General features: G+C 40.2%; 2 protein-coding genes across 6 annotated transcripts in view; one reads left to right on the plus strand and one right to left on the minus strand.

The window, feature by feature from the left end:
* Positions 1–22,366, minus strand: part of ANKRD27 (ankyrin repeat domain 27) — a 34,632-nt gene extending 12,266 nt beyond the window's left edge. For 3 of the 5 annotated variants that reach the window (XM_015874026.2, XM_015874030.2, XM_015874029.2), the window contains exons 1-18: positions 22,173–22,366; positions 13,272–13,402; positions 12,294–12,404; positions 11,105–11,261; positions 9,440–9,594; positions 9,081–9,140; positions 8,933–8,986; positions 8,783–8,848; positions 8,632–8,708; positions 8,168–8,289; positions 7,650–7,728; positions 7,110–7,242; positions 3,669–3,761; positions 2,759–2,886; positions 2,225–2,307; positions 1,544–1,659; positions 667–759; positions 103–300 (exon numbers count right to left, since the gene is read on the minus strand). In XM_015874026.2, coding sequence (XP_015729512.1) covers positions 103–300; positions 667–759; positions 1,544–1,659; positions 2,225–2,307; positions 2,759–2,886; positions 3,669–3,761; positions 7,110–7,242; positions 7,650–7,728; positions 8,168–8,289; positions 8,632–8,708; positions 8,783–8,848; positions 8,933–8,986; positions 9,081–9,140; positions 9,440–9,594; positions 11,105–11,261; positions 12,294–12,404; positions 13,272–13,402; positions 22,173–22,353 — 2,037 coding nt within the window. In that variant the 5' untranslated portion in view covers positions 22,354–22,366. Of the gene's footprint in view, positions 1–102; positions 301–666; positions 760–1,543; positions 1,660–2,224; positions 2,308–2,758; positions 2,887–3,668; positions 3,762–7,109; positions 7,243–7,649; positions 7,729–8,167; positions 8,290–8,631; positions 8,709–8,782; positions 8,849–8,932; positions 8,987–9,080; positions 9,141–9,439; positions 9,595–11,104; positions 11,262–12,293; positions 12,405–13,271; positions 13,403–20,776; positions 20,961–21,734; positions 22,063–22,172 lie in introns of those variants that run through there. The other 2 variants (XM_015874027.2, XM_015874028.2) reach the window with 2 other exon arrangements.
* Positions 22,367–22,387: 21 nt separating this feature from the next.
* Positions 22,388–26,606, plus strand: RGS9BP (regulator of G protein signaling 9 binding protein). Its single transcript, XM_015874031.2, has one exon. The coding sequence runs from the start codon at positions 22,722–22,724 to the stop codon at positions 23,433–23,435; it is 714 nt and encodes a 237-aa protein (XP_015729517.1). The 5' UTR covers positions 22,388–22,721; the 3' UTR covers positions 23,436–26,606.

Consider the following 26,606-nt stretch of genomic DNA (forward strand, 5'->3'; position numbering starts at 1 on the left):
CTTAAACAGTATTAAAGTACAAAATCTTATTAACATGTAAGCAGCCACACTTCTGTGGAACTGCATCACAGTGAAATCAATCTGGAAGATAAACAACAGTACCTTGGAATTTAATGCACACTGCAGTGAAGTCTCTTTCATCCGGTTTTGAGTATTTGGATTTGCCCCATTTTGCAAAAGCACTTCTATGATCCCTTGATAACCCCAGCGAGCAGCTATATGGAGAGGGGTATCTCCCTTTTCATTTCCAATATCTAGTCTGCAGGAATGCACATCATAGTAGACTAATGCTTTGATGCACTGGAAAGAAAAGGAAAGCCATCAATAAATTATTATTAGTCTTCAAGTCATATAATATGTGCAAGCTTAAATGGGTTGTTTTCATTCCTACACATATAATCCATTGCCTAAAAGGCAGACTTTTATAGTTGAGCATTGTTAAACAAAGAGTTAAAATCAAATAACTAAATTAGCACAATATTATATTTAATGTGAATGTTTAATTAAAATTGTTATGAACTACTGAATAAATTCTTAATTTACAGTATTAAACAGCCTCCAATTTTTTTTCTTTTTAAAACATGGAAGCCTAGTGCAAACTGGCATCATGGTTTAATTCCTTTCCATTTAGATGTCCACTTAGTTTGTTACAAAACAATTACTTACATCCTCATGGCCGTAAGTGCAGGCTAAATGAAGTGGAGTATTTCCATTATTGTCCTGAACGTCAGCACTTGCCTTATAGTGCAACAAGAGAAGCTTAGAAGAAAAATAAAAGCAGACATCTATGTGACTAAAAAATTAATACAGAAGCAATTGTTACTCTGTATGTTCCTTTAGGTTTCTAGTATGATGAAGCACTTCATGAAAACCCGTCTGTGTCTCTCCTGCTTCAAATACTAACAGTCTCTTTTGTCATTACAGTACTTCTTTTTTTCCCTAACCCAAGAAACAAATAAAGCTGCTGGTTACATATTCAGATTTGTCATTGAAGAAAATGAATCACCTACTGCAGCAAACACTGCAATATATATACCACACAATAATTTATCCCACATATTATCAGTCTATAGTGGTGAAGACATAGAATTATTTAAGTCACGGTAACTCAGGGATCTCACATATACAAAATTCGAGTACATAACATAGGTGGTCTATCCTAAACACAATTCAAAGAAATTTAATTAATCCCAATGACTGCAACAGCTCTTTTGTCCCAACCAAGAGCAAAAAGTTAACAGGCTTTCTACTGATACTAGGTATCAGAGATCAGTATTAATAAAATGGATTAATTCTCAGGCATTCACAGCTGTCAATTACTTGCTTATCATGAATGGCAGAAAACCTTCCAGTAAAGTAAAACATACATTATGCAAATAAAAATGCTGAAAGATTCTCAGTTCTGACAGCACACACACGTCTAGTAAAACCTTCTCAAAAGACCTAAATGACAGTAACAGTAAAACAGCTTAATAAGAGTTAGATATCTATTATTTAGGTTAAGTACTTGCTTTTATTTCTAATTAAGCCTTTTAGTGCTTACTGTAACATTCTGATATCCCTTCTGACAGGCAAGGTGAAGTGGAGTTGAACCGTGGTAATCTGTAGCATTGACAATGGCTCCTTTGGCTACTAGTAAATCCACTAATGATGTTTGCCCTTGGAAAAATAAACAGTCGTTAGAAGAGACAAAGTTTTCTACAGAACATTGCTACTTTTCATATTCAAACATGATAACCTCCATTTCTGCATACTTTCTACACACTTATTTAATTCCCACTGGGTATTTTCTGTTGCAAGTTACACATGGTCAAAATTCTGCCAAAGAACCACCAGCTACAAGCAAGCTGGGTTTGTATTTTAAGTAAGAAAATGAAGTCATGTCACACACAGCTCTCCCATGTTAGGATTCAAGATAATAATTAATGAATGAAGGTGAAAATTTCTGATGAAATTTTAACTTTCATCACAACTGAAGAACAAACCACAGTAAGCAAAAGTAAGCTGCTGGCAAACAAACAATAACCCGCCTGTAAAGAAACTGAGCTTAAAAGAAAATGCAGCAACTTCAGCATGGGCCAAGATATCAGCTCTCATAGCTAATAGGCTAAAAACACTTCAATGTAAAATTCACTATATAGTGAAAGCTGGGAAAGATCTTAACAGGAAAAAGTAGAACATAAGAAGGTAAAAACATTAGCAAAAAAAAAACATGGAGACTCACCACAAATAGCAGCTATATGAAGTGGTGTATATCCCCGGTCATCTCGGGAAAATGGAGTGACAATTGAAGAATCATTCAGTTTCCTACAAAACACAGTGGTTTAAAAGCAGCTTAATTACCTATGCAGCAGGGTTAATGAGGAGATGAAGAGAGAGACACTGCCAAGGCTTACAAGAAACTGATGCTGAAACTCCTTATCCTTTAACTTTTCACACTGACAAATTATTCTATCCAGAGTTTTATGTTTTTTGAGAGTGTTTTTGTCCACAATGTGTAAGTTGCTCAAGAGAAGAAACATTCCACACCACACTTACCTAAAGATACACAGCCTCCATCACAAAATTTGCCTGGATCCAAGGCATTCAGCACCCTCCTAATATATTTCTTCTGCTGTTTCAAACTATATGAACATAAGCTAGGTCTAAACGCTACCAACATCCTCCATAACTGAAAGCAGCATACTTTCTAAAGTGAATCTCAGACTAACAGTTCCACACAGTTTTTCCTGCACTCGCAGAAACAAAAAGTGCTTACCCAGAAACTAGCTTCTCACATTTGTCACAGTAACAGAGAGGATGGCACATTTTTTGTACAGTGTCCTTATCGCTGTCACCTTGACTTAGCAATCGCTCCACTTCCTCCTGATTACCTGAAGCAATATGCTACAAAAAGCCAAGAGAAAATAGAGAATGAGGAACTGATCTAAAAAGCCACCCTCACAAAAACCTGGAAGAAAAGAAAAACGATTTACCAAAGCACGAAAACAAAGAAACTGATCATAAAAGACAAATACTCAACCGTTAGAAAGCAGAAATGAACAATGTCACAGCACAAAACCCTTTAATGGGCATTCTGCATTAAAAATAATCTGTTCTTGGCTTACCTCGCTTTCTATTAAAAATAACACAACAATTAGACTTGGTCACAAAATTGAGCTCCCTCTGTGCAAAAACGTTTCTATAAAATTACAACATCTCTAGCCATAAGCAGCAAACACATATAATTAGAAGCTCTACTTTGTTTCCTTGTACAAGGAAAATTCTTTTAGAACAACAATTAGACATAAACGCGTAATATGAAGTAGCTATCAGGTGGCCACACAACTTATTTCAGCAACTTCTTTAATTTTAAGGACTGAAGATAGTGAGACGCAAGTAATTACTAGCATTACATGCATGCTTTAAAAGGACTGATCGATGCCAACAGCAGTAGCATTTCATCGTTGTCTGAGTCCATATTTCTTAGGCCAGAATTCATACAGTCATATTAACTTAGTAATGTTTTGGCACAGAAATACAAACATACTTTTAACAACTACTAAAATATACTTTGCAGTACTAATATAATTAATGCTGTGTTACATTCCAGAAAAATCCCACAAATGGCAGTATGTAAATATAAAATAATTAAGTATGTATATACTTTTGCCAATAAAGTTATTCACCTTAAATAAACAATCGATTGGAGTAGTAGACATCTGGGACAAAAAGTTCATCCTTTGTCTTAAAAGCAGCTTGTCATACAGCCTGTCAGATTCCTGAAGGTAATATACATAAATAAATTAACATTTACAAGTACAAATTAAAAATCACAGTCAGTGAAAATTCAGATTTTCTAGTTTTCATCAAGGAAATCTCAAGATCAGTACCTCTCTTGCAACACTCTCTAAAAGAATCCTCTGTTGTTAAAGCCTATAAGGTTGTTAGAAACATCTGAGAGGCCTATGGAGATGAAAGTTCAGATCTATACTTCACAGCACGTTATCTCTAAATTGAACTTCTTTCAATACTTCAAATGTTGAGATTTTGGAATGGATAAATAATCCAAAACTGCAAGAGAAAACAAGCAGCTTCAAGCTGGATGTGGTTCTGTCCTCTATTGCAAAATTAAAACCTCCTTCATAAATCACATGGTATCTTTGTAAACTCAGCAGTCAGTCTGTACAATCTTAACATGTCTACATGTTCATTTGCTTGTATGTTTATAAGATCACCCATCCTAACCATGTAGCTAATCTAACTGACAGCTTTTAGAACCCAAACTATTTGGGTAGGCAAGCTGTGCTCAGGTACTTATGCTATTTGTTTGCTTTTTCTATAAAAGAAATCTGTTAGCTCAGATTTCACCTTCTTATGAACAAAAAGTTGTTGGCAGATGTGAAATTATTATTGGTTTTGAATTTAGAGACTTGAAGGTGACATTTACCAGCTTTTCAAACCTGGGCACTTCAGCTAAAGATACCCACATCTATGTTTTCAGAGTAATGAAGTATGTGGCCACTGATCTCCTTGGATAGAAAAATCAAAATGTTTATTAGCTATGAAAAATGTTAAAGCTTTAATAGTGAAATTATTCAAGAATTTAATTAGCCACTCATGTGCTTTTTATTTTATAGAGAATCTCAAAAAGCAGCAAAACTTTGCATAGCATTAATACTGTCCCTTTCGTGGTGTGTTTTACATGAAAACCCTCGTTTAAGTTCCTGTGCACAGCTAATACATAGTAAGTAAATCGCATTAAGGAAGTTTGACAGAAAAATGTAGTCTTCCATGCCATCAGTTGCATGCTTCTCTCCTCATTTTGACCCACACTGAAATTGTCTTTCCAAGACTTGTATCATCTTCAGTGAAGGTCCGGGTAAGTCTTTAAGTGTGATTTTCTTACTGACATGAAGAAGACATACCATTTTCCCACAGGGTACATTAGCTCCCTGTGGAGTTCTCCTTCTGTAGTTGGTTTCATTAGGGATTGGACAAGAGCATTAGTCAGCCATCTGAAGCCAACTATAAAATTAAACATAGCCACATGAGGAGCCGTAACGAAGGCCCAGGGCACAGCAATGTTCCTGCTCAGAGCCTGGAAACCTTCGAGCACAATCTGTAAATGGAAGCTGTGGGGTATCAATCTGACAACTGCTGCTTTTAAGCAGAAAGCAGATCTCCCTTTATCACAGAATAAAGGAAATACCTAAACTGCTTGGTTTCTGAAGGGAGCACAATTCCATCAGAGGTTTCTGCTACGTTCATCCATCTCCTTACTCCCTTTTTTCAGTTCCCATAGTGAAGCTATCTGCTACAACAAAGAGGCAGAAACTAGGTGTGCCACCTTTCCTTTCTACCTGCAGTAGGGACAATGGTCTTTCCTTTTAACCTGTGATAGAGACCAAGGGGTGACTCACTTCCTTGTCTCCAAGGCTCTCCTTTTATTTCCTCCCCATCTAGTCTTCAAGTCATGCTGACTACTGTGAGAAGTGTGTGAGTTCCTGCTGCTTGCTCATATACACAAGTATATGTTTATAAGTACAGAAAGCAGGGAACTAGCAGTACAGGCCTGGAGCTGATTCAGCTCACTCTTCTGAACACTGTATACTGGTGCAGACACTTATGTAAGAAGCATGGGACAGCCCTCACACAAACTGAGATGTAGCTCATCTTTCAAGACAAGCACCTCCCAGATAAATAAGTACAATATTCTATTGTCGGTGATACTTACCAAGAAGTTACTGAGGGCAATTCTAGCCCATAAAGAAAAAACAAAACAAACAGCTAGTCATACTGTATAAGAAGAGATAGGAGCAGGCACTTCATCAGAAACAGTTTTTATTTTCTTTAATTTGCTGACATTTCTGTGGAAGATAATTCTACTTTGGCTCCAGTTCTCCTTCCAGACCATTAGCACTGCTATTTGTGTATTAATTATTAATGTAAGCCAAGTGACTGCAGGAAGCAAAATTGACTGGAGAGCTGTTTTCCTTTTAAACTAACATTTTTATTCTTTTTTTCCTTCAACAATTTGAAATAGCACTGCAAACAAGTACCACCATAATTTCTTTACACATAAAAGAGTGCTTTTTTGTGTACAAAACAAACACATGCATGACTAATTCACAGAGAGAATAACAAAAAACAAAACCACAAACAGCAAAAAGACTAAAATGACAGTTAAGTGTTTAAGTGCCCCAGGTCGTCCCATCCCAATCCCTGCACACCGAGCCACTAGTCTGGCTCCTGCAATTACATTCCAGTGCTCTGCAGTTGGACAAACCGACACACCAAAATTCATATTGGTTCTGAGTTAGCTATTTTAATTTCTACAACAGAGCATGAAGAAGCAGTTTTGCAACAGTAGACTTTTAATTTTCTTTTAAGCAGAAGATACAAGAATGGATATCTCTAATAAGCTAGAAAGTTTTCAGAGTACAGGAGTTTCTAAGGTCACATCAATATCATTTTGGAGTAGCCCAAAGGGACTGGACCTGATAGACAGAAGGTTTAGCTGCAATGAATCCACAAACTTCTAGTCCCTGCTGTGTTAGAAATCCTGAGAAACAAATTCAGCCTTCAAGCACCATTTAACATGATACAGTCCTGCACTCCCACTAAATTATCAACATTGTTTAATGGAGTTACGTGCACTGCAAACACTTATTTTTAAAGAACTTCAGCTGCAGTGTAATGTAAAGTTATCCAGTAAATCTTCATTCTGCTAGCTAAGCTTTTTAAAATTCCAAGAAAAATGGTTTAAGTTCAAGCTATGCCTACTATGATGTACTGCACTGCTTTCACAACCACAACAGAATGAAGACAAGTATTAAAATTCTTCTTAAAATTCAGAAAAACAGAGATGACATTTTTTCTAGTCATAACAGAGAGACATCTATTTCAGATTTATCTGCTTCTTACAGTGAGCAAGTGTTGCTACAGGACTAGCACTTCATTAGAATATTTAATCTTCTGCTTCAGGTATAGCTGCCTCCTAACCTTTCAAGGTGTGAAAAGTGAACTTGTTAGCTGTTTGCTTCTTCTGATTTGATTTACCCCCACAGTGGTACATAATTGCACAACCTTACCAAAACCACATTTGACAGACTTTAAGATTAGCTTACTGTTGATCTGTCAGAGAGGTTGCCTTGTCGTATGTATTCTATTGCAGCCTCAATTGAGGTTAGACAGTATCCCAATTCATCCTTCACCGAACTGCAAAGCCTGAAGTTCTTGATGTAACTCAAGTTGGCCATCCTGAAATAAAGTTAAGACAGTGAACCATTAAAGTTGATACTAGAATGACATATGTTAATATCACAGCTCATTTCAGACAATCCAGGCAGATACTAAATGTGAGTTAAGAAAAAACTTTTAGAAAGACTGTTAGGCTGGCAATATCATAGCTGTTCTGAGCTGGACATACAGATCCAGTAAATTGAAGATTTCCCCATTACAACAGTTTTCCAGACTTGGAATCAACACAAATTCCCAGTAGTCCTGAATTCTGTCACATCTTTGCTGTTTATCTGACTAGTTTTCTGAATCACATTACCCCTCTTGCATTTTGGGTAGGCTATTACTAGAGGTCCAGAAACATTTGGCCCCACTGTACCATTAAATGCAATATGATGGAGCCTTGTACAACCAAAGAAGTTACATACCAGTTTGGGATTTCTGTTTTTACAAGTAGATACAGCAAGACAGAGAGAAGATCATCTGCACACATGATTTCCATGTTAACTAGAAGAAAGAATTTACATCTGATATTAGTAATCTCACAGTTCAAACCAAAACTGATGCCTATAAACGCAGCTCTGCATTTATAGTCGCTAGACTTTTGATTTCAAGATTAACATGGAATACAGACAAGCAGACAAGAATAAGCCAATAGCAATCTTCACTGTTTAATGACACTTTTCCCACCTAAGAAAGTCTTAGATCATATAAGCTTGCCACATGCTCTAGCTAAAACATACAGTTAATCAAGTACTTCAGCTCACTCATATCTTAAAGTGCTGAGGAGCTTGCGTTGCAATGATTTTGTTTTCAGATATCAGCAGACCTCAATGTAATTGTTTAACCCACAAGACTAATTCAAACAGGTGTTTATACACCACAGTGCATAGATGTTAAGAGAAAACTAATCTCAGAGCTTTATTTTAATTCACTATTTACTGACCTCTTTGGCTAGGTGACTGCATAATAATTTGTACCACTTTCCGTAGACAAAGTAGCTTCTGTTGAGGGGAAGTACATTTGTTCAGCTGACTCAGTTCTCGCTTGGCTCGTGGTATATTAAAACTATGAAATAATTTGAAAGAAATTGTCAACATACATCATAGCTCCTGTGCGAAATGTCTAAAATCCAAGTCTGAACTTATTCAGAGATGAAATGAAGACTGGTATTGGCACATTTCTATCTCTACCCTACACTTGCATTTCTGCACCTTGTAGATCAAAAGGGAGGCATAAAACCCCATAAGCAAAGAAGTAACAATGAAACAACTGCCTTAAAAGAACACAGTTGTTCTATCTCAAAGGAATGAAGCATAACAAAAATTTGCTATTGTCTGAAGGATAACTTTTTGGCCTGTCCGAAAGCTATTTGAGACAGGATCTCAGTGACGGCTCAAAAACACTCACCTAAACTCAGGCTTTACTCCAATGTCTTTTTGCTGGAGGTCTTGAAGGCTTCTTGTGATTTTGTTAAAAGCAGCATCCTAATCAACAGAAAGGCAATAAGTTTTTAAAATGCATTGGATTAATGTAGTTAATCTTCAGCAATCAAACTTACCTCACTTGCCTCAATAGTCCCCACATATTTAAAGACTAGATCATAAATAGCATGGTGGATATACATCTGTTGGAAAAGAACAGTAGCTTAGACATGAAAGGGACAGCTAAAATTGCTTGCCAATTGTTTTCCTTCATTTCAGATGCTTACTTCAACTGCTTGTTTAATCAGATTCATCTGCTCTTCTTGCTTCGCAAGCATCTTCTAAAAAAAGGAAAAGCCACATAAACAGCAAGAGAGTTAAATGATGTATTGCTTAAGTAATGCTACATACTATTGTATTTAGTGATGTGTTTACCAAGTGTGAATCTCTCAGAAGATGCTGGAGACATTTGGTATAAAGTGCACTGACAGAATCCTAGGAAGGAAAAAAAAAAGTAGATTTGTGTTAATAATAGGAAGCAACAAAGCATAAAATAGTAAAGAAAGGAGAGCTTCCCTGACTTAGAAGCACACAGTATCAATAAGCAAAATAAGATCTTTAGCAAGAACTGCATTTCCATAACAGTCAAGATGCAGCAATACACAGTTATAAATTCTTTCCTCCCTCCCTACATTCTTCCCTGGACAATTCTGACATAGCAAATCTTAACAGGAAAAGATATCCAAAGCAGTGAAATGAATTATATTTAGTGAACTAAGCAGCAAAATACTGACAATGTAGTGGCGGAGGCTCTTCCGTTCATGTTCTTTAAATGTTCGGTAGAAGGATCCTATGTATTTATCAAATCTCTCACAGTGCCTTCCCAAGAATTCTCTAACATCTTCGATATTTTTGAGAGAATAAAGGTTTGATGAAGCTGTAGATTCATCTAAAAATGAAACCCAAGAATTAACACATTGAATACACATGCACAGTAAAGCTCCTCCTGGTAATAGATATCAAGCCAGCTTGTGTGTATTGAAACATTATTTCAGCTTACTACGCTTTTAAATGAAGGTGTTGCTTTCAATTATGAAAACTTATTGCGGTTAAATAACCCCACTTGGAGCCAGCTTTCTTGCCTTTTATGTCAAGTATCTGCTTGGAATAGCTAAAAACTGATTCTGCATGCTCTTTCACTCTGGGGTAATTTATTGCTGCTCATAACTGAAGCATGAGACAGGCATGAAATTTAAGAAAAGCATATTACAGTACTGACTGAGTGCCCATGCAGGAAGATAGCGTGCTCTAAATAAGCTGTAAAAAATAAAAACACCCACATCCTGAACTTTTACATAGCCTATTTAATAGCCTATTATTATAGGCACCTTTTTTTTCCCTGAATGAGAGGGCAAAGTTGCTCCATGTACATGTTGAATCAAATCCACTTTTCTTCTAAATAATACAGTTTGATCCCTTATTTGGAATTCATTTATTTATATATAGATTTTCCAAGAAAAATCCTCTAGGCAAGCCCTTCATCTGCACTCAATGCACTAATAATAGGCTTAGATCTCATTCATTTCAAATTACTTAGAAATTACAAGTCACCTCAGTTCTGAAAGGCTGCTGTACAACTACACTAATAATAGCCAAAAAAACTGAAAAACAGATTTTATGCATATATTCTTATTTACAGTTTGAGCCTCTATGTATTTCAGCTATTTTACTTCCAGCATAACATCCACACTTCTCACAGCATTATTTTCACACTTGCCCAGTACCACTTTGTCATTTGTTTACATTATTACTTATTTAGAAAGATGAGATGCTTTTAATTCAGAAAAAAGCAAACATTTCAAGAAGCTTCAGTTACTTATTTGGTACAAAATTCCATAAGGAAATCCTGTTACATTCACAGCTTGAACAGCAGCCTTGGAAAGTGCATTCTAGCCTCACCAAGCAGCTTATTTAATATTAGGGAAAAAAAAAAAAAAGAATACATTAAATGAAATGAGACAGATGACCTCCAAATGAGCTGCTACATACTACACAGCCTCTAAACACTAATGAAGTGACTACGAATTTACCACAATCCAATTTTGTGCATCCACTTTCATCCAAAGACAGGTGTCAAGGAGATTAAATTCTACCTTTAAACAGCCAACACTAAACTGAGTACTGTTAAAAAAAAACAAAACAAAAGCTGTATCAAGTACTCCATAATTCTTTACCATGGAGACTGGGACACAAGCCCTATAAAAATAAAGTTTGGCTTGCACCAACTTAATGCTTTTACAACAACATACTAACACCCACACCAGCATATCAGTAAGTGCTGTGAGCTTTCAGTCAACTCCACACTTCTCAGAATGAATTAAATACATCTAATAAAGATACTGATTTGATCACTGTGCAAACAAGACCAACAGTTATCACTTTATCACTGCAACACCTACTTGTGTTTTCTGTTTTTTCCAGTGGATGAGCTATGCACAAAATACTAAAGCTTTCTTCTTTTTCATTGTAAAATGTTTCCTCAAAAAGAACAGGTACCGAGAGATGATAGTTAAAACCAGTTCCTAAGATGACAAGATTTCCTTGTATGAAGATCTCCTGAAAAGAAGAAGTGGAAAAATTCAAAAAACAATTCTTCTAACTTCTGCATTGCACAGCTATACCCCCAGGGAAATAAGAATCTTGCAACATGGAAAAGTCACAGACTCCAGATTTTTCATATTCTCACGCTGTGTAGGCTGAAACAGGGATCCTGCAGTTTACAACAGCCAGCTAAATCTTGCTTGTACTCACTTTCCTTTCAAGCCCTCTGCTAAAGTTAGTTTAGAGAATATCTGAAACCAAGTAACTATTTGCAGATTTTCAAGCACTTTTAGTAGAATAGTAACTGGAAAAAAAGCAATTTATATTTGTTGTCTACGGTTCACCTTAGTAAGACACCATCTATCTTATCTATGATGCCTCATGCTCAGCTTTATATCCCAAAGAATTCTAGAGTGAACATCTACAGTAGGAATACCTAAATAACTGCCTGCAAATAGGTGCAAAAATCTCAGACTGTATTGCAAAAATGGCAAGTGGGGAAAAAAAAAAATTCATCTTAAATCTATGCAGTGTTAGCATTGGTTATAATGGCTTTGCATTAGTTTCTAAATCAGGCCTCAGATACTACTCAGTATTATCTTAGTCGTCTTAATCCTTGGTGAACTTGCATCTGCATACAGTACAGGCAGCATGAAAGCTAAAGATGCAGTTAATTAAGTGAAAATGGCCCTTAAGCCAGGCAACAGGATTCCTAACAGCCAAAAATGGAGAGAACCCATTTACGCAGTCAAAAGTTCCATAACTAAAACACATAGATAAGCTTGACAAAGCTGCTTCACTGATGTAGTAAACCGAAAATCAGAGTCAGAACCATCTAAATAGGATAATCACTCCTGAGAGCATATCAAAACACATATCACTAGAAAGCAACATATCCCAGAGAACACTGTTTTAGATGGCTGATATATATATTTGCCAGTTAGCACTAGCTCTTCACTGGCTCCTGTAGCCACCATTAGTTCAGTTAGTTACCAACTGCAGTGAATCATTTACCAGAGTGTCCCCAAGATACCAAAACGGAAATACCTTTCCATTTAAGGTCTGAAAACTTTCTTCTAGCGGCTTCAGTACATAAGATTCAAACTGGCAATTGGAAAGACTGTTGCTTGAAAGGCTTCCTTTGCATGGAACTAATACCTAAAATAGAGTTAGATCACAATTTGGAGATAAATACAATAAATCACCATTCTGATTGCTTTTGCCTTTTATACTATAATAGATTGGCAGATAAAGACAAATTCTTGACTAGTAAGCAAGACTCATTTTAACATCCATATACACAATGCTAATCTAATTTTCAATTTGTTCTGATGTCAAGAAGCTCAAACTCCTACTACCAATACAAAAGGAATCCTGAGTTTCTTCTTTTAACTAAGTTACTCTCCATTCAGACAATACTTTCTTGGAGTAATTTCAGTCATTTGGAGTAAAAGCAGTGTGTGAGCACTTTCAAGTTACAGGAAAATACTATTCAATGAGGAAAAATTACGTAGTGCGAGATCTCATTCCTTTCAATACCAGGAACTCTATACACACTGAAAGAAAATACATTTCATTGTCAGGAAATGCATCTTCAAATTGCTTCTGTTCTTAAAATGACAGCCTTCCTTCTCCAGAAGCAGCAGTATAACTCACAATACAAATACTTTTATGCTGGAAATGTAGAGTCATTCCATTATCAGCTCTAGAACCACCAGCATAAGAGGTCAGACTCAAGAACAGAAAGACAATTTTGCATGTTAATAGAACAACTGGGTTCTGCGGATATTTGACAAGTGCAAGAATATACAACTGATTCGTATAAAAGAAAGCAAGTTTCCTGTGAAGGTTAGAAGCTTTCACTTCCATGTGTTACTACTGCACAGTTACCAAGAGGTCCACATTTGCAGATAAAATATTTAGCAGACTTGTGCTGAACTTCATAAGTCTTAAGAAGCATTGAATTTAAATAAAAATTTGCAGCTATTTAATAAGTTAATTTAGAATACACTTATTTATACTTACAATACCATGGAGTTCTGCAACTTTGCTGCAGAGATCAGGACGTCGCTTCTGAATGGCCAAATAAAAGGGATTTTTCAAGAGGTCTTCATCATACATAGCCATATGGACTTCAGATACCTCAAGGAGATTTTCTGGAAAACATATGGAGAATGGTTAATGCATACTGTGTGGTATCTGTGAATGTGTAAAACTGCCTAATACCAAAGGGGCAGTGTCTAAAAAGAAAAAGTGGCTTCAGGTCTCCCATGTGAGCAGTGAATGTCCTGCCTAACCAATGAGAAATTAATCATAGTCACTCAAAAGTTATTCAGAAAGAACCATGTCCACAAACACCAAAGAAAACATTTCCTGTTACACATGTATCTTCATGTCTCCTTTGCCCTTTAAAGTGCATGATCTGCTGGGAAAAATCTTAATGGAAGAAGAGAGATATTAACACCTACATGATAACCACTCTGATACACAATCTAAGGTCTAACACAAACCAGAAGACAGGAATTAAAAGCTTCTTCACAGCAAATTCTACAACACTGGGACACTGATGCTTTCACAGTAAGCTCAGGTAAGTGACAACTACTGACTGGTGAGACACCCAGACAGTGTAACAGGAATCCTCGTGTAATGTAATCCCCAACTTTCCAGGGAAAGTTATAGGAAAGGTACAAGAAGCAGGTATGTATAACCAAGTAGTAATTAAAAAGACACCAATGAAATCCAATATTTGTGGTAACCTCTACTTCCACAGAAAAGGTCTGAAACATCCAAAGTCAGACTGACACAACATCTGGCAAAACAGTGAGCAGAAAAGCAGAAAAGCTACCAGAGACAGAAATCCAACTGCCAGACACTGGACAGCTATCACAAGGTGCGTCACAAGGAAAGAGGATTTCCAGAGGCACTAAACCCTCTGTTTACTTTTAATTCTCTAGACACAAGGACATGAAAAACCCTAGTAGGACCCTTCTAGAATAACTTCAGCATTATTTTATTCTAAAGAACAAAGGTTAACAGATTTACAGGGGCTTAATTAAGTAGACTGTCTTATGTCTTTTCCATTTGTCCAGATTGTCCAAGGAAAGAATAAACATAAGTCACACGATTTCCTCCTGCAATTTCAGCTATACATACCAGGAAAAGGTAAGAAGAGCAATAGAACTTTAATTTGAGCAAGCCACTTTTATACAGTTAGCATTTCCAGGTTCAAAAAGCCCATGTCAGATGGAGCCCTGGGCAGCCTGGTCTAGTATTAGATATGGAGATTGGAGTTTGATGATCCCTGAGGTCCCCCCTTCCAACCCAAGCCATTCTGTGATTCTGTGATTTCCTTGCTTTCTCAAGTCTGGACTTTTACTAAGCACAATACCTGCTCAGTGTGAGATTCTGATGCTTATCATGTAGTACTCAAAATACCGAGCTACAGTAGTGCTGTACTGGTACCACAAACACGTCCTTCTCCACAGGCTGGTAAAGAGACATGAAACCACTGTGTTACAGTATAATTGGATGGAAAAATACATTCCCAATTCACACAGATTTTTAAATAGTCCTTCAGTTTCAGCTATGCTGTTAACTGATCTATTGTCTGTTACCTGATCTACGTACAGTCTCATCCTTCCTTATAATTAGGCACAAGGAGAACTCAACACAAACCTAATCAGTTAAGCCTGCAAGTCATTCCCACTATGAAGTTATCAGCAGTTACTTGCAGCCTGGATCACCTCAACATGAGCCACTAAAGACAACTAAGGCAGCAGCAGGTAACTGTCTCCAGCAGTTTTTTTTCCTTATGAAGCTCCAGATGAAACAGTTCATCCGCCTTCCAAAAGTGGAAAAATATCTTCCATGAAAGGATATCAATTTGGCTATCACAGCCCTAAGATGGGCCTTACCAAGCAGGACTAATTTATCTATTAACTGCCTGTTAACAATCAGCTAAGCAATAATTCCAGTAAGACCTTAAATGACTTAGAGCTCACAGTTCAAACAAGATTCAACACCAGCTTGTTATACGGAAGGCAAATGTCACAGAGGGCCGTATGAACACATGCAGCTAGCAAAATCATCAGCCTCGGCAAAGCTTATTTTGGAGTCCTGTATTCCTTTTTGGGTGCACTTCAGGGAAGATGAAATGATGAATCTTCATATTACTGAAGAATCTGAAGTGAGAAAGGCAGAAAAGGGGGATGTAGAACACAGTGCAATGATACTAGCTAAGGCAAAGCAACTGCATGAGGTAAGTAAGAAAATCCCACAGATGTACCAAGGTCTCAGCAAGGGCATTTTGTTCCACATCTGTAAAAGAAGTAATAGGCCTCAGCTTAGGTAAAGAGAGTCAGGTAACAACTTTTTAAAATAAAGATAAACACATGTTTTAGATCACTTGTCAAAGCTATCAGGTGTCTGATATTGTAAATCTTTAAGAACCTGTTAAACAAACCTCTACTGGAAGCGATACAGATGCAGCCTTCTAGCCTCACTAGATTATATGATCTCCCGAGATGCTTTCCAAAACAAACTTGCCCACGAAAACATCTTCACCTGCCTTTTTATTTGTGAATTCATGTTCACTATCCAGCCAACTGGTAGATGAGAACGCTGTGACCCTCTATGCAGTGTGCATGAAGGTATTAGGATGCCAGGTGCTGAGCAGTGGGGAGGTGAGACTAGAGCACAATGACACAAGAAGGCAACTAAGCATCAGACTGCAGAGACAAAACTGCAGTGAGCATGTGTTTCCAATTGCTATATTGCCCATTTTTGCAGTTTAATAGTCTAAGTCCAAAGAATTCTTTCCCATAGTAGAAAAGGGAAGGAAGAACACATCCCATAAACCTCCCTTCTCTAGAAACTGCATCTCATCGAAGAAGACAGAAGCTTAGTTCACAGAAGTGTTTGCAGGTCACCCTGAGCAGAAGCAGACTGAAGACTCCAGTCTGCCAGCAGGGCACATAAAGCTGCAACCAAGTCCCTGCAAGGCAGGAAGTAGCAGCCAGTAATCAAATGAGTGCTGTTTTGAGAATGGATTCTCCATTTTCTTCTCTTTTCTCACTCTTTTCCCTCAGCCCTACATCTGTGCACTGCTCCATTACTGGATGGCTACTGTATCTGATTAATGCATGGGTATGCAAAAGAAAGGATGAAATGTTCATTAAATTAACTGAAGCAATTAATCAGCTACATTTGCCGAGACAGAAATAGGGATCTATAGGCCACGTAGTAATAGTAATTACAACAAAGCCAAGTCCTTCACACTACACTTCTACAGATCAAGTCTACAGAAACTGAAGAATACATTACAGACCCCCCCAAATTTTGGCTCGAGCATTTTTGAGATAAGTCAATTTCTTTCCATCTCAAAAGTTAAGTGCATCTGAACATTACAGCTAATGCACTGCGGTAATTCTAAGAACGCATTAGAATACTCCATTGAGAATTCGCTGGCAGAACACAGCATCCAACTTTAGTCTAATGGAACTGAAGGGGCAAGTGGTGGAATTATTCCTCTAGTTGCACCTCGAGCAGCTTTAGATTTACTAACATTCAGCAAGCAGGAAAAAGCACAAAGTCATATAAGCATTGAAGAGTTCTGGTAACACAACTGAAAGCCCATTAAAATTTTCATAAGCCATATTCCCTACGTTTATTAAATTCTATCATGCTAAGCTGTAAAGCAATACATAAGTACTAATTTCAAAATGTTTAAATGGAACCACTTTGCTGCGTGGCTTCACGCCTGTAAACACAGGAATAGCTGTGACTGCTGGAAGAACAGAAGCCAGCACATCAGAGAACCCAATAAGCATTATGTTACTCTTTATAAAAAAAAGAAAACAAGAACATAATCATACCCTTAGAACAGCCAAGTCCTTTGTAGACTAAGAACAGAGTGATAGTTCTAATGACACATCTTGCACCAGGAACAGCTGAAGTGAAAAGCCATGCAATGAATCCAAGCACATCACTTCTTTCCAAAAGAGTGGAAACCAAGTCCTATGACCTTTGGTACTGACAGCAATAAGTAGGACTTAGCTATGAAAGTTTTTGTCATCAGGTTTCCTGTTAGAGATACTGAAATCAGGTGCTTTCCACAGACCTATTCATTTCCAGCTCTTTTTAAGAAACATTTTGAAATAGTCATTGAAGTAGATGCCATTGCTTTTACTTGACAGCTACATTATGTCCCCATTCTAAAAATTCTTATTCAGTTCTGAAGTACACCTCCAGAATATCCTGCATTAACACTGCAGACCTAATGAGACATACTACAGAGAAAATGCCTTTCATAACAGCACAAAGGATTCTGTATGGAAACACTTCATGTTCAGTGGTGAACAGCACAAGACTGACTTCCTCATTTCACACACTGACATCAATTTCATCTTTGCTTGCAGACTCTTGTATGACAGTAACAACTTCAGCTGAGTAAACCAATAACTAGCATATCACTTGCTGAAAAGCTCAAAAGAATGACAGAAATCAGACCAAGCAGTAACTTATTACTCAGCTACAAGTTGTTTATCTCTGAACAGCTAAACATTATACTGAGACATTCCTGGTAAAGTTTATTTACCACATTAGCAAACTGTAAAGCTCTCCAGAAAGAAACCTGGATGAAACAATTGTTCCCCAGTTCCAAATGACTTCTCAAACACAGTGGGATCATTCCCTCACCCCACACACACACACAAATATCTCTCAGAGCACCGCTTGTTAGTATTACAGCTGAATCTAAGCATATCTTAAAGCACTCTGCAAACAGAAATTTAACAGTGGGACTTAACTAGTCTCAGTCCAAATAAAACTAGTTACCACTTTAACCACAGCTTTATTTGTAGTATTACTCCTCATATTTACACTACTTGAGGCTAAACGTCACAGTTTGGACTCCCACCCCTAACAAATGAGCACTGAGCATCTGGTTAACTATTGCTGTGAGACATGTTCCAGTGTACCCTGCTCACCACAAGGGACAGGTAAAGAGGAAACTATTTCTGCCTCTTACAATCAGCTGCAGATCATAGTGACTTCTACTGAAGTGAAGTATATCAGAGTATCACCTCTGAACTGTCAGAGTATTAAGTAGTAAATCTGTATCAGTCAGCTCAAGGCTTCCTAGAAACCCAGGGAAAACTCAGTTATATCATCCCAGAATGTGAGCCTGACATGATGCAGCAGGTTCTGGGAAAGAGAGGTCAGTGCCATTCCAGGAAGATGCTCCTTTTTCAACTGTATCTCCCCCGCAGTCACATTTCTTCAGATGAAGGGTACAGAGCTCAGATTTTTGTGTGCAGTGTTTGGTTTCTTGTTTGTTTGGGGTTTTTTTTCGGGATGAGGGGAGGAAATGTGAGTATCTCAGCACATCCCTCTCCATGCAGATCCCACTTCCCTATTTGGGGTCAGACAGCTTCATCTCTCATCACTTCTCCCAGCACCACGCTGCACCCCAGGGCATAGCACAGTGCCTGGCAGCAGGAGGTGCATTCTGCCCATCCCTCACACTGCTTTCCACTATGAGCCCCCAAAAAACTCTAAACCAGAGCTCATTTTTAAAAAGAACATTCAACGTTTCTAATTTAGTGCATTCACGCTATAGCTTGGTGCTAAAACATGTGCATTTCTCTCAGGCTTGAGGCTAAAGTACATACTGGCCTGACTCCCACCAGCCACCTATTTCATCCCTCTGACCAGCACTCTATGTGCAGCTCACCCTCCCAACAGGATGCTGCCTACTCTTCTCAGTCAGTTCCCCTGATTTCAGAGATCACCTCTCTTGGCATTAGCCAGGTGCTTAGAACAAGCTGCATTCCTAACAACACAAGAGAGACTGGATTCCCAACTCTTGCAGGTTTAAAAATATTCTGAGTAGCTGCAAATTCCTCAGCCGTGTTTGTTCTGTAGCTTACCATTAATAAGGCTGCACTCAGGACTCAAATTGGGAATCCTGAGCAAATTGTGAAGGAAGAGAGCAGAAAAGGCTGATCAGTAGAACTACAGAGATTAAAAAGAACACATTTAGAGAACAAACATTAACAGAAGGGACAAAGTTCTCACCATCAGCTCAATGCATTTACACAATGTCACCCCTGCAGCCTTGCAGAGGTACCAGCATACAAATTCACAGAGGACTGACCACACTAAAAGACACAAAAACTAAGGTGCTAAAGAACAAAGATAAACGGTGTTTTCTTAAGCCAATTATGGTGATCCTTCACTCACAGAAGCAAAGAAGTTGTAGAACTCCTCAGCTTACACACTGGGAGCACAAATTAAAATGGAGACAAACACTGACTACAGAGTCACAGACCACTGAGGAAGGAAGGTGGGAGCAGTTGCACAGAATAAGTTCTTCCAACCAGCACAGCAAACAATTCCAAGCACTACTGGCTTTAATACCACATCGGGCACCGTACACTGGCCCAGGGTAACTGAAAGCCACCTGACAGCAAGCCCAGAAAAGACTTATCAGACTGATGATCCTCCATGATAGACATGAAAATTCTCACTCTGGATCAACATTGCAAGACCCTTTATGACAAAACACTTTACAAAACACAAGCCAGGAGTTATCTGAACAAAGCCGCACTGTGTTATCAGACACTCAACCACTTTTGTTCACACTGCATCTAATCCTTACGTTCCATTCTCATCTCAGTGGCTTTCAACCATCTCAGGTCACAGCATTTGGATGCCTGAACTCAGTGTGTGAGCTCATCCCAGAAGCAAAGCCATGAGGCAAGACTTAGCAACCATTCAAACAAAACAGATTTGTATTTACCTAAAATACCACTTAAGTCTATTAAAATGATACAGGATTTAACAAGCACTAATGCTCAAGAAGCAGCAGAGTATTTTGCAGTTTTTAAGAGTACTGCAGTACAAAAACACTATCATAAACACCTGTTGGAAGGAAGCCCTTCTACAGAGCCAGCAAACATTTCTGCTTGCACTCATTCTGCTGCTTCCTAACTCCCTTGTAATTTTGGGGTTTGTTTTTTGTCAAAAATTCTGGACAAAGTCTCAGCTAGTCAGCATCTCCTTTGAAAGGGTTATCAGGACTTCAAAGCATCACGTTTGATAAGCTACAAATAAATTTAAAGAGTTTTCAGAATCTACCTGTTAATTGCATACAACTGAACTTCATTAGAGCTCATCTGCAGAACAACCTTTCTCCACACATGACATACCTAAAGATGTTTTTAGGCATTACCTGACACAGATTGTTACTGCTGCTGCTTTTGGACTCACACAGTCACATGTTCCTAAAACAACATCGCTTCCCCTCCTCAGCTATGTCTGGATTTGAGAGAGACCAAGTTCCAAGATTCTGGCTTGCCACAAGGCACAGCAGCCTCAGTAAGGTGCAGCAGCACAGATCCTGTCCACACACACATGGACATGTAATGTGGTTAGGATTAAGCTTAAGTCACACAGGACTCCAGATTGAAAGGTAGAGCTAATCCTTCTACCACATGACGATAATTAAGCAGTTACAAAACTTCACTCACAAGGTCAAAAGCATCTTGTGCTTCTTCATTCCAGCAAGGAACAGACATTGATTCACCACACCTTGCCTACCACTGGTAGGGAGCTACCCAGTGGCTCCACAGTGACCCCACAGCCTGCTGCAGGACTTGGCAGCTGGTTTCTTCCACAGGTGCACATGGGTACAGCAGAAGCCACACACGACTTGTGGCCTGGTCCAACACAAAAGCAGAACAAAAAGCAGTCAGGAAAGCAAAGGACCAAACTCCCCATGCAACTGAATCATAAAAAAGGAACACGGCCTCGACATACCCCCAGGCCTGGCACAGCCCCAGGAACCCGGCCTGCCCAGAGCCTGCCTAGCACAGCACCACATCTTGCCTGTGGCTCACACTGTGCTGCCACGATAAGGGACAGGGTCACGATCAACCTCTTGGAGGATGTTTTCACTTCTCATAAGTTACTGTAGCAACATCAAACCATACAGTTGTCCAGGAGCATTAAGGCATAAGTAGCTGTGCACGTCATGACAAGCAAGTTCTCCAGAAGTCTGCTATGGTGAAACATGTGTTAAGAGACAGAGCCCAGACCGCTACATAGTGCTCAGCATCAGTGTTATCTATCCTGGAAGACACAGGTGTGTGTACAAACATGCCTACAGCTCCTCACTGACCACATCGTATTTCAGAACACACACAAGGGCAGCCACTAACATACCATTTTCGATAGTAAGAAGCTTGTGTTTGCTAAACCTTCTGATGTCTGATTACTTGATTTCAATTACCCTTAGATATTCTAGGCCCCATATTCACACTTCCTAGGGGCCTTCATAAACAATCCATAAAAAAGGAGGAAAAATACACAAATTCTCACCCCCGACAAACAAGCTGAAGTATTCGTGACACCGATATACAGAAAGCATGCAGCACACAGCCCGGTAGGAACCCGAGTGCACTCCTCTGGTATAAATAATGCACGTACCGGGGTGACACAAAGTTCAGCGCTGCATTCAGCGCTCCCCACGCCGCGCAGGTGGCAGCGGGTCTACCCGCAGGTGGCAGCGGGACCGCGGGCACCGGGAGCCGCCGCGCCAAGGGCCGGACACCGCCGGAGCCGCAGCTGCCAACGCGGCGGGGAGCGCAGCACAGCACAGCGCCCCGAGCACAGCCGGCCCAGGCCACACCGGCTCCGAGGCAGCCCCAGCCCGGGAGCAGGCCGCGGCCAAGGCCGGCACCTCCCCTCTCGCAGCACGGCTCACAGGCCGCGACACGGCCGCTCCGGGAGGGCACCGCCGGGAGCGGCCCCGCGGAAAACGACCGTCGGGCTGGGGGAGGAAGAGGAGGAGTGAGAGAGGAGTGAGAGCAGCTCGCCCCACCGACACCGCCCCCCCAACCGCCCCGCGCCGCAGCCGAGCCATACCGGGATCCAGGGCGGGCCGGTGCGGCGCCGCACGAAGCCAATGGCCGGGCAGCGGCGGGAAGCGAACGAGGAAGCGGGCGGCCGCCGGGGGTCGGAGCCTCCAGGGGCGGAGCCTGCGAGGGCTTATAGGGCCGGCCCGGGCCGCGCCCGGAGGCCGCGGGCGCTCCCTGCTCGGCGCCATGTGACCGCGCGGCGCCCAGCTGCGCCGGATCGGGTCGGTGCTGACAGCGGGCGGCGAGAGCTGCCGATCTGCAGAGCCTCAGCTTTAGTTCTCGGGCTCGCCTTTGTCCCGTGTTTGGCACTTGTCAAAGTACGGCGCCCCATCGGCGGACGCCCGGCGCTCTGCGGGATGACGCGCCCGGGTCGTGGCTCCCGCCGGCGGTAGCGGGGGAAGCGATGCTGCCCGGAGCGGCCGGAGCCGCCTGAGGGACCGCGGGGCGGCGCGACACGGGGCCGCCTCGCGCCATGAGCGCTGGGAGCGGCTGCGCTGGGCAGCTCCGCGATCCCGGGGCCAGGTAACCGCGGAGGAGGCGCCCGGACGGCGGGACCATGGTGAAGGAGGAGTGCAAGGCGCTGCTGGACGCGCTCAGCAGGGTGACCGCCTGCTACCGGCACATGGTGCTGACCATCGGCGGCACCTCGGACTCGCAGAACCTGCGCGAGGAGTTGAAGAAGACCCGGCAGAAAGCACAGGAGCTGGCGGTGGCCAACAGGAACAAGCTGACCGCGGTGCTGAGGGATAAAACCGTGAGTAAGGAGGACAAAGCCGAGTTTGAGAGACTATGGGTGATTTTCTCCACGTGCCTAGAGATCCTGGAGATCGACATGAGGAGAGCCCTGGAGCTGGGGCACGAGTTCCCGCTGAACGTCCCCAAAAAACACCTGATCCAGACGGGCATGAGCGGGGGTACGTCTGGTGTGGCTGCCCGGGCCATGAGTGTCCAGAACATGAAGTACGAGGCCGAGCACAACATTGACGTGGTGGATCTGAAGGACCTAGAGAACGAAATCAACCAGGTAGGAGAAATGATGTACGAGATGGAAATGAAGGTCAATGTCCCCCAGTGGACGGTAGAGGCTAAGCAAGACCCTGGGGCTGAACTCAAATCCACCATCAGCGTGGGCGCTTCTTCCATTGGCATGATCTCTGTGGAGGAAAATAAATCCTTCTGCGATATCAGCAAAGTTCTGGCTGGGATTGTTTTCTCCGCTGTTCTCATTATTGCTATTGTGCTGGCAGTGTGTGTGGTAAAACTCTCATAGACTGTGCTGGCACTGGAGAGCTCTCACAGGGCCGCCCAAAAGTGCTTCGTGCCACACGTCTCTTGTCACCTGGGTGCGCTGAGTATCTAATCCTAGCACTTGGAAATGTAACTAAAAACATCTGCCTCTCAATATCCTGAAATGCACAGTTCCTTTCATGCTTTTTGAAGAAAAAGATGCAGATCAGCCTGCAAACTAGGATGTGTTTGTTAGCTGGACTTGTAAGGGTTAACTGTGAGGTACTGAAGGTATTATCACTACTGGCTATAACAGCGATTTGTCTGCTATTAATAGATTGTCACTCTGAGAAGCCTGTATTTTTTGTTCTTGACTAGGCTCTGCAGTTTGCTGCTGCTCACTGTTTACAGTATTTCTGACTGACACAAATTTGGAGGCCAACACAGGTGTTTTTGTGTGACAGTAAACAGAATGGATTGGGATTTTTTTTTTTCCAGCAATACACAAGATATTATTTAAGTGGAGGAAAAAGGATGGACACACCAGTAAGAGCATGTAAATATCTATTTTAATAAACGTTAATGATCAGGGAGGTGTGGAGGAGGGCAGAGCAAACTAGCAGTATTCAGCAAGTACAGTTTGTAGCTTTAGACTGGGCTGCACAGAACCCAGATACCGAGGTTGGCACTGCACAAATGGATGGCTTTCCACACCCTGAGAGAGCAAAGGTAGAGCTGCGTAGTCAGAAAAATACTAGCAAGCCCTGTGGTTTACTTCCACATTTACCGTGATTTTGTCTCCCCCTGGAGAAAGGCTGATCCTTGCCTCTGGTCAGGTTCTTTCTATCGATGCAATCTGTCTGAACTTCAGAGCTGACCATGAGATGAGAAGCAGCGAATCCACCAACAGCAGATGACATAATTTTTGGAAATAGTTTGGCAAACAGCAGCGATGTAGGGTGAAAGCAGACCTTTCTAGTCATCCCAAAAGAGATGGTCTCTCATGTCGACGGGCAGAGATTTGGGCTTCTTGACAGTCAGTCACGTTTCTGCAAACTCCTGAGGTCTTTGCAGAAATGCAGATAAAGCTAAAAAAATAAAAGTAAAAATCTGTTTCATGTCTCATTCATTTCTGAGAAATCATTTGGGAAAGAGGAAGTCTGTAGTACTGGACACATAACTGGTCCAATTGGATACCCTGCAGTTTGGGACGATAAAAGCAAGAGCAGCAGAAAACTCCCAGTGTTTACCTAAAACTTGCCTGTTGAAATGTAGAACTGAGGGGACACTGACTTTGCAGAGAAGCTCTGTTATGTCTCGTAAAAGGACCCATGTGTTAATGTTCTTTATTATGTAATTTATGGAGATTCTTTCTGTTCATGTAAATACACACCATTCATTCAGGAATGCTTAGTACATACATTATAGTGCGTATGAGACATTCTGCAGGGCAATTATAGAGACCCATTTACATGGGGGTTTTAATACATAATTAGTCTGCCACCCCAGTTATTATGGACACATATCAAAAGGTAATCATCAGATATGGCTGGTGAAGTTACTAGAAAACAATCTATCTTTGTTAGTGAATGTTACCAACATATATGAACAGGTGATAAGTTTTTGAGTTGAGGACAAAACTTTTAAGAACAGCAGCAGGTGACTTTTAAATGTGTAATAAAACTGGATTTGGGTAGAAAAAGCATGTACAAGTTTGAATCTAGTGAGGAAAAAGAATGCCAAGTGAAGGCTTGAGCTGTGAGTAATGCACATTGATCCAGTCTAGACACGATTCACATAGGAACTGATGTATAAGACTCTTCCTTTCTACTGTGTTTCAGTCATTCCATAGGATGTGTTTTGTACATATTGAACTTAGGATAGATCCTGAGCAGCACTCTTAAACAGTCAAGCCTGTTTTAATTGGTGCTACTGCTTCAGTCTGTCTAGACATATATGAGGTGTAATAGCTGTGTTTTGATTTAAATGCTGAGAACTCTTTCACAATAACACTGAGTAAACACATTTATAGAAAATACAGCAAAAGCTGCAGGAGAATGTACTGTTAAGGATGGCCACCACTAGTCACTAAGGGTTTGTTTGTCATTGTAGTCTCCTGTTACTTAGTTCACATGAAGGTGCATCAGAAGTTGGACTTTTTTCTTTGCTTCTTGAAAATGTCATATTCCTTTTGAAATCAGGGAATTTGAACTCATGTTCTGAAAACCCCAGTAATGTGAGTCGGGTTTCTGGGGGATAAAAAAAAACATGGTAACATAACATCTACTGCATTCATTATTTTGTGCTTTGGTACAAAGTGGATATAACATTTAGCAACAGTTATTTGTATAGAGGGATTTTTAAGTCTTCAAAAGGAAGCCATGGTGAGCTCATGAGCTGAATATTTTCAGTCCATTACTTTTTTGCTTTGATTTTCAATAACGCAGGACCTGAAGACTTGGTAATTATGTAAGTCTTACTTCATTTGAGTGTGCATGCAGTTAGTAAAGGATTGAACCGTGTAAAAATAACGTCTTTTGAGATTCTAAGACAAAGGCGGCTTCAGATTTATCCACTGTTAATTTGTTCATTAAAGTCTGTATTTTTTTATATATGAAATCAAAAGATGAAGTAGAATTCTAAGAGGATCGTTACAGTCTCTTCTAAATGGATAGTGTTATTAATTCCTGTTATTAATCTCCTGTGTAAAAAAGCACACTTGAAACAAGTGTATGCACAATGTGACAGAGTCTAGGAGCATGAGTACACAAATCAAAATGGTCTGAAACCACCACTGTCCAAAAGCTTTGATGTTTCTCTTAAATTAAGAAACAAATAAGTGTGCTAGAGTCATCGATTTTTTCCCAGTGGAGTGGAAGTGGAACGAGAATGGAAATGGAAGGTCAAATTTCAAATACTCTGAATTTAGCATGATGAGAACACAAATACTCTGCTGCTGACCAGTGAATGAGAACGTCACTGTGTTTTCACTACAAATGAAGATGCTCGTTGCTTAATTTGAATCTTGTTCTACTTCAGTTTTTTGTCCTTATTCATAGGACACACACTAAATTTGCTGAATACTGAAATCTTATCACTGACTTGAATTCTATTGTTTTTTGCCTGTGCATGAGTGGTATTTTCTACACTTGAATGAAACTTGTTATTGTCACTATTTATTTAACTTAAAATAAAGTATGTTCTTATAACTTAA

Source organism: Coturnix japonica, chromosome 11 (genome assembly GCF_001577835.2).
Source record: "Coturnix japonica isolate 7356 chromosome 11, Coturnix japonica 2.1, whole genome shotgun sequence".
Lineage (NCBI taxonomy): Eukaryota > Metazoa > Chordata > Aves > Galliformes > Phasianidae > Coturnix > Coturnix japonica.

Coding starts and splice junctions, on each gene's coding strand:
- RGS9BP (XM_015874031.2), top strand. CDS start 22,722: ATGGTGAAGGAGGAGTGCAAGGCGCTGCTGGACGCGCTCAGCAGGGTG.